Genomic DNA, 8,566 nt, shown 5'->3' with positions numbered 1-8,566 from the left:
AATTTTAGAATAAATAACACCTGAAATCTATACTTTTATCACCAATAATCTTGGTCCATAAAACAACATTAGCAGAAGTTTTCTAATAATGCAAAGTCTGAAAAGTTCAGAGATCACATTTTAAGGAAACTGCAGACACATATTGAAGTAAAAAAGCAGCAATCAAAACTTTTGTGGATATAAATAACAAGCTCAAAAAATTACCTTTATCATACTAACATAAATATATGAATGGGTCAATTGAGAAGAAATTTATCAACAATTTTTATGATATTGGACAGTTTAAAGCAAATTTATACAACCACTAACTAAGCCTAAGCTCATACATGACTGATCAATCAGACTCTGGATATAAAAGCAGAGAAGAGCTGCTTTTGAAAGAAATGCACATGAAAAAACTGGGCTTTAAAAAAAACAACATTGTTGAATCCCAAAACTATATATATGTAAAGATTTCAGTAGACTGCATCAAAGTGTGTGAGTGTTTAATAAAAAAGGACAAAGGCAGCATTTTTTACAGTGTAAAATGCTGCCGGTGTGTTTTGCCTTCATTCTTCTACATTTACTTGAGCTGACTTTTTAAAACACCACAAAACATTCCAGATTTTGGAAGTGGCTTTTACCGCTACAAGACAAAAAGTTAACCAAAATTCAACCAGCTAAGACGTTTCTTCAGCATTTCTAACGGCAGCATGAGTGTTGAAATTTGCATCTCAGTGGGTATACCCTGTTTGCACATCAAACACATGCTGTCAGATTATCTAAACAATTCAGCTTCACAGCTGCAGATTAAAGTTTGTGTAATCCCAGCACATCTGATTTTCCATTTGGAACATGTTTCCTTTAAAGAGTCATGGGGAGTCCCAGCAAGATGAACGCGTGTTCTCCAGATGAGTTTAAACCCAATCATTATTTTTTATGTGAATAACACATTTAGTTAATACATCTGTCACTGACATTTATTGTGTTGTTGTGAAGCACTTTGTCATGACTCAGCAGGTTCCTGCTATGTGAAATCCTGATTTGTAAACTAATCCATCTGTGAAAGTGAATCAGCTGGATTTAAACACCTGTCATCACAGCAATAAATAGCATTTATTACTTTGCAAGAAACAAAAATAAATATCAATAAGTTAATACATCATATAAATAGAGTTCATATAAGAATAACTTTTATTTCTATGATACAAAAATCAGTTGATTATTTGTTTGAGATGGATTCTTTCTTCAGTTCTAAATGGGTTCAGATTAAATATGTGTGTAGATGAGGTTGAAAAGAACATCATTAGGATTATTTGGGATTTAAATTTCAATAATATCTTTGTAAATGGACTCAGGTCATTTATATTATTTCAGATCAAAACAAATCAAATCACCCAATCCTGCTAAACACAGCCACATTTTCTTGCGGAGTGCTTTCTCACGGTGTGGTAAACGAGGCTGTCGTCCAGAAACGAGATATCATCGTCGTACGCTATCGGCCGACAGCAGGCCTGCGGGGGCCTGTCTTTAGGGGGGAGCTTCTTTTTAAAAACAAGGTTAGAAAGAATCTTATCATAGTTGGTCTCTGACTTCCTGCAGGGCCCTGAGCAGTATCTGAATATCATTTCCTCACTGGAGAGATATCCCAGACCAAGGTCCGACACGTTGAGGTGAATCTGTTTGAGCACACAGCTCTGTCTTCGTCCACTTCCTCCTCCTCTTCTAACCTTCCTGATCATTTCCTCTCCTCCGGGATCTCTTCTTATGCCTTTGTCACTCTCCAGTGCTGCTCTTTTCCTCTCCCTTCTGTGTCGAGTCCTCGTGTTGAAGTTCTCCCGGAGGAATGATGAAGAGTAGGAGGAGGAGAGTCGTACTCGTCGGATTATTACTTTGATGAATTCCACAACATCACCCCGGAAAAGCTCCTCTTCAGCATCTGAAAAACATCAGTAGAACATTATTCTTACAAAAGTCCGTCATGTTGGACAAAACTGCAGTTCAAACTGGTTACGGAAAATATTAAATGTTTGTGCTTCCAGAACTTTGCGGCATAAGGGACACAGACATACCAATGCACATCCGGTATTGCAAAAATACTGAACACACATGGAATGTTGCATTGCATTGATGTTATTGTTTAACAGGATAATGCCAGTTCCAGTTAAACTGAGGAATTTGTTTTCCCATCATGTCCTGATAACTGTAAAGCACATTGAATTGCCTCTGTGTTTGAAATGTCCTCTATAAAGCAGTCTTGCCTTCTACACTCTTACTGCAGAGGGGATGAATGACCTAGTGATGGGATGTTAACGAACTAATCTAATCTTTTGAATGGGTTTTCAAAGTGAACAATGAGAATAAAGTTCCTGTAGAGAACTGTTAATTTTGTCTTCCAGTAACAAACTTCCTCAGAAGTCGGTAAAGCGCACCTGCTCAACCCCCACCCACCGCTGTGACGGATGTCGGAGGATCACTACCCAACCACCGTGCGTCCTCACAGACAGCGGAGGAACACATTGCCCTTAATATCCCTGCTCTCTTGGCTTCGCTTCGTTCAAAGTAGTCAGTCTTTTGAATGGCTCTTTGAGGTAAACGACCGACTAATGAACGACTTCCATGAAAGAGCCATAAATCCCATCACTAGAATGACCTACGGCAGTGTTTTACATTTTGGATGTCTCAGTCTGCCAATGAAGGAGTGGTCAAGGGCCTCCACAGTGGAATGCAGTGACAGAAAATTAGTAAATTCGCAATAAGCAGTCAGAAAGTCTTGGAAATGTTCAGGTTGTTTTACTCAAATCATCAAAAAGTGTAAGAGGAGGTAGAACTGAATTCATGCAAATGCAGTTTTGTAACCGGACCATTGCCATACATGTCAGATTTCAGCCCATCCAACCATCCATCCATTTTCATCTGCTTAACCGGAGTCGGGTCACTGGGAGAGTGGCCCAAGTCGAGAGGCCCAGACCTCCCTCTCCATAGCCACTTGGGCCAGCTCCTCTGGGGGAATCCCAAGGCGTTTCCTGGCCAGGTGAGAGACATAGTCCCTCCAACGTGTCTTGGGTCTACCTTTAGGCCTCCTCCCAGTTGGACGTGCCCAGAAAACCTCACCAGGGAGGCGTCCAGGAGGCATCCTGACCAGATGCCCGAGCCACCTCAACTGGCTCCTCTCGATGTGGAAGAGCAGCGGGTCTACTCCGAGCCCCTCCCGGATGACCGAGCTTCTCACCCTATCTCTGACGGAGAGCCCAGCCACTCTTCGGAGAAAACTCATTTCCACCGCTTGTATCCGCGATCTCGTTCTTTTGGTCACTACCCAAAGCTCATGACCATAGGTGAGGCTAGGAACATAGATCGACTGGTAAATCGAGAGCTTCACCTTCAGACTCAGCTCTCTCTTCACCACGATAGACTGGTACAACGTCCGCATCACTGCAGATGCAGGACCAATCTGCCTATCGATCTCATGCTCCAGTTTTCCCTCACTCGTGAACAAGACCCTGAGATACTTAAACTCCTCCACTTGGGGCAGGACCTCATCCCTGACCCGGAGAAGGCATTCTACCCTTTTCCGAATCAAGACCATGGTCTCAGATTTAGAGGAGCTCATTCTCATCCCAGCTGCTTCACACTCGGATGTGAACCGCTCCAGCGAAAGCTGAAGATCACATTCTGATGAAGCCAACAGGACCACATCATCTGTAAAAAGCAGAGACCTGATCCTCAGGCCACCAAAACGGATGCCCTCCACACCTTGGTTGCACATAGAAATCCTGTCCATAAAGGTTATGAACAGAATCGTTGACAAAGGGCAGCCTTGGCGGAGTCCAACTCTCACTGGGAACGGGCCCGAATTACTGCCGGCAATGTGGACCAAGCTCTGACACCGGTCATACAGGGACCTAACAGCCCGTATTCAGAGGGCTTGGTACCCCATACTCCTGGAGTACCCCCACAGGGCCCCCCTAGAGACGCGGTCAAACGCCTTCTCCAAATCCACAAAACACATGTAGACTGGTTGGGCAAATTCCCACACACCCTCCAGGATCCCCCTAAGGGCATAGAGCTGGTCCAGTGTTCCACGGCCAGGACGAAAACCACATTGCTTCTTCTGAATCTGATGTTCAACAATCCGACGGACCCTCCTCTCCAGAACCCCTGAATAGACCTTACCAGGAAGGCTCAGGAGTGTGATCCCTCTAAAGTTTGAACACACCCTGCGGTCCCCCTTTTTAAATAAGGGAACCACCACCCCGGTCTGCCAGTCCAGTGGGACTGCCCCAGATGTCCACGCAATATTGCAGAGCTGCATCAGCTAACACAGCCCCACAACATCCAGAGTCTTAAGGAACTCCGGGTGGATCTCATCCACCCCTGGAGCCTTGCCACAGACAGTAGCGGTTTTAGGCACGGGCAGACAGGGCAGTTGCCCGGGGCGGCATTTTTTCATGACACAAAAGGGGCGCACAAGCGCTGAGTAAAAAAAAAAGAAAAAAGAAACCTGCGCCGCACCGAGGTTTTCTATTATCTGTCATATGACAGTGTCTGGATTGGAAACAGCAAGTTGGCGCCCCCTGCAGCTGCAGGCGCTCCGTGCACCGTGTGTGTGTGTATGGAGAACAGGAAGGGGAGGGGTGCGGCGGGGGAATTCACCTCTGGGTGGGTCCAAATGAAATGAGCTAGGGGCTGAATCAACTGTATCAACATGGCTAAAGTCGATCACATCTTGATGTTCTTCCATATTTCATTCATAATATCATAAACACAGGCCTATCATTCTTTCAGGTGTTTCTGAATTGTGTGAAATGGCCAAATAAAAAAAGGAAAAACAAAACGATTTTGTGTTCACCCCCCCATCAAGGTCAAATTGTTTAGTCCTGACTAAAGGAAACTTATTGAGTCAAGAGCCAAACAGAAGAGATGAACATAAAAAGGCTAAAACCACCAGGTGCCCGATTCAGGAAAAAAAAAAAAGAAAAAAGAGGAGAAAGATAAAGGTATGTTCGCTCTCATGATGCATGTTTTCAATTTTTTGAACCAGTTAACTGGGATTTTAACGGTTAAATTTGGTCAACTAATTGCTAACAGAGCTAATAGGGCTGAAATATTGAAACGAATATTCAAATGGTTCGAAAAAATTCCTTGAATCGTTTTTAACTGATTCAAACTAGGATTTGTTAAATGCTCGCTGCAGCCTGTGGCCTGCCTGAACAACAACAAACACATGTTGATCATGTTCACATAATAATAAATAAAACAACTCTACAAGCAGAAGAAAACTCCCCAGTCACCACTAACTATCCTGTTTATTTATTGCAGATGGCTGCACTGATTATTTTTTACATGATTTGTTCTGTAAAAGTTGGCATTTTTGGTAGTCTACAGTTTTTTTATGTCAGTTTAAATTACAATTTCAGAGGCAATTCTAAAATATTATGGATCATGATAAAGATCTATTGGAGATCTACCCCAACTTTTGGACTGCTCTGCCAGTCTCTGTGGCTCAAGCTGAGAGGAGCTTTTCAAAACTTGATCAAGTCATACCTGAGGTCACCTATGTTTCAGGGGCGGCTCACTCACCTGGCTCTGATTAGTATCAATCACTCAGTAGGGGAGCAGATTTCATATGATGACATTATTGATGACTTTGCATCAAGGATAGGTTTTAATTTTAGTTTGTGTTTTCTGTTCTAAGTGCAGTGCTGTAGTGATTATCTTTAGTTTGTTATGTGTTAAATATTTTTGCTATTTAGAATATTTATTATATATTATGTGCATATATTCTTAATATTTAGTTAGTTTAGTTGTTTTTGTATATTTGATTCTATATATTTTGATACAGTATATAATGTATATTGCTTTACATTCTGACAACTTCATAGTAATTAATATAAATATGTGCAACTTAGAAAAATGAATGTTCAATAGTCGTTCTAATAAAACATGCCTGTTTGTAGAAAACGTGTGTTCGTGCAGGTGGGGCGGTGTGGTGGTGGTGGGGGCGGTTGGGGGGGGCGCTCAAAGGGGGCCTCGCCCGGGGAGTAATTCCATGTAGAACCGCCACTGGCCACAGAGGAGCTTTTTAACCACATCAGTGACCTCAGCACCAGAGATTTGAGAGGCCAACTCAAAGTCTCCAGACTCTGCATCCTCAATGGAAGACATGTCAGTATTCTGCCCCCCAATCCACAACGTCCTGAGTAGAGGTCTGCAGCACACCGTCCCCACTATAGAGAGTGTTGGAAGCGCACTGCTTAAAAAAAACAATGTAATGATGCTAAGAAATCTTTTAAATTGGAAAAAAGACTAAAGCCTAGGGCACACCGGAGGCAGACGCACGGCACCCATTTTGAATAGAAGCCATTATAGTTAAGGAGGGTGGGCACACGGGGAGTGTCGCGCCACTTCCCAGAAGCGCCACGTCACGCTGAGGTGTTGAAGATAGGCGCCAGTTCAAACTCAAGCGGCGCAGAGGCGCCACGGCTGTTTACAACATTGTGGAGTACTTTACAACAGATATTACCATGTGGAACGGCTTTACGGCACAAACCCAACCACATGTTTTGATAACTTTAAAGTACTATTGGTCTTAAAATATTCATATAACTAGTGTGCTTACCCATTTTTAATGAACTCTAGTCTCAAAAAACACGACAGCAAGTCTGATCACATATAAACAATAGAGTCACTTCCTTCTTCCTGTTCTCAAATCCCGCATGATGTTGCGACTTTCCAAGAAGCGCTCAGTGGCGTGGCGCAACCACTTGACTTCTCAAAATCGCAATGCAACGTGACGCGACTGCCTCCGCTGTGCCCCAGGCTTAACTCAACTGTCAGGTCAGAACTCATCTGCATTTCTCCAAACTAAGGTTGTTGAAGAGCTTTCTCAAAAATACAGATCAAAATATCTGAACAAGAAAATTTTTAATTAATTTGATTAATGTAGCCGATCTATTTTGCCAATAACAAAACATTACATAAAACATCTTGCTTGCCACCTGCAGTGCTTAATTAGTCCACTAGAGGGCATGAGACAGGTTTAATGGAGCAGGATTTTGAAGAAAGTACAAATCCTGTTAAGGATAAAGGCCCTAAGAGGTCTTGTTTACCCCGTATTAAATGGTATATTTGACTTTAAATAACATTTTTGTTCATGCTCGAGTTAATGCAATTCTTCCTCTGAGAAATAACTTTTAATTGAAATAACATAATGTCTTATTTTGATGTCTGACTCTGTCCTCCACAGTCTCTCCTTGTGCGTCCTCACCTTCTGCTGCGTCCTCCCGGCTGTTTCCGGGAGAGATCATGGACAGACGCATTTGCACCGGAGGGACGTCCAGGGGACTCTCGTCAGCGGACCTTCTTCGGTTCCGCAGCAGCGCGCTGACCCGCACGGCGCTCAGCAGAACCAAACAAGTGGTCAGGCTATCCCATAACTTCATTGTCCATCTCAATCCAGCAGAAGGACATGACGCGGTCCCATTAACAGGTCTTATCTGGACATAAGGACAAACAGCATGCTGCAGGAACGGAGCAAAACTCGAATCATGGATCTGCAGCCTGCGCGCTGTAATCCATTTTGGCGCACCAGATGCGCAAAAATCCAAACAAAATTCCGAGTCACTGTTCAAAAAATAATGAACACCAGCTCTCCTGTGTTACAGTCTCACGCTGAGGAGCTCCGGCTCAGTTCAAGCATCGATCTTGACTGAGCTGAAAGGAGGTGAGGGAGATGTGGAGGTGTTGACGTCTAGTGGTCCATCCTCTGTGGCCTCCTGTCTCCACCCCGCAGACGGATGGAGTCCAGACCCCAGAGTGGCTCCAAGATCCAGAGGTTGGAGGAGTGCATGTTCTGAGAAAGTTTCAGGCTCAGAACTTTGTTCCCACCCTTCCAGGACGGAAATAAAACTGAAACATGTTTCCAATCAGCCAATCAGACCACAGAGAAAGAGAGGATGTTTGTTGAACCAAAGTTCAGTTTTGATGCACAGATTACCTTCACCATCATGCAGACACAATTTATATCTATATACTTCCAGTGCAAACATGCATTTATATGAATCTCACGTTTTATTTAAGGATTTTGTAAATATTTCTGTGTAACTTGCCAGATCTTCTGGCTTAATTTTAAGCATATAGTCTAAAACAAGATACAATTTAGAAAATAGATCTGAAAATAGGACACATTTGTTTTTCTATGTCTATTAGTGCCTGTTAAAATATGTTCAAGGAGTGATTGTAATAAAACCCAGATAACTTATGTCTGCAATAAAATGGTTTAAAGTATTTAGTCCATAGCAAAGCTGCAACATTTATAACATTATTTAAATAATATAGTATTCAAAGTCCAGATGGATGAAGGGTTCATTTCAGTTCAATTCAGTTCAATTCATTTTTATTTAGCGCCAAATCACAGCAAGAGTCGTTTCTAGACACGTTACAAAGTAAACATTTCAACTGAACCTATTTATCAGTGCACTGAGTTCAATTTATTTTTCCAATTAAAATTTCCCATGTAAAGAAACCCAGGAGATTACATTGAAACACTGACTTGCCATAGCATGTAGTGACAGTGGAGAGGAAA

At 42.6% G+C, this 8,566-nt stretch overlaps 1 protein-coding gene across 1 annotated transcript; it reads right to left on the bottom strand.

Moving 5' to 3' along the window:
* Positions 1–468: 468 nt before the first annotated feature.
* On the bottom strand, positions 469–8,228 carry LOC107394023 (glial cell line-derived neurotrophic factor). The gene is made up of 2 exons (XM_015972736.3): positions 7,250–8,228; positions 469–1,918 (listed from the first exon to the last, which is right to left on the bottom strand). Exons 1-2 carry the CDS (start codon positions 7,422–7,424, stop codon positions 1,386–1,388), a joined length of 708 nt encoding a protein of 235 aa, XP_015828222.3. The 5' UTR covers positions 7,425–8,228; the 3' UTR covers positions 469–1,385.
* Between the last annotated feature and the right edge of the window lie 338 nt (positions 8,229–8,566).

This window comes from Nothobranchius furzeri, chromosome 17, assembly GCF_043380555.1.
Source record: "Nothobranchius furzeri strain GRZ-AD chromosome 17, NfurGRZ-RIMD1, whole genome shotgun sequence".
In the NCBI taxonomy this organism is placed as follows: Eukaryota; Metazoa; Chordata; class Actinopteri; order Cyprinodontiformes; family Nothobranchiidae; genus Nothobranchius; species Nothobranchius furzeri.
The sequence above is the reverse complement of the archived record's forward strand: the minus strand, read 5'-3'. Positions and strand labels throughout refer to the sequence as shown.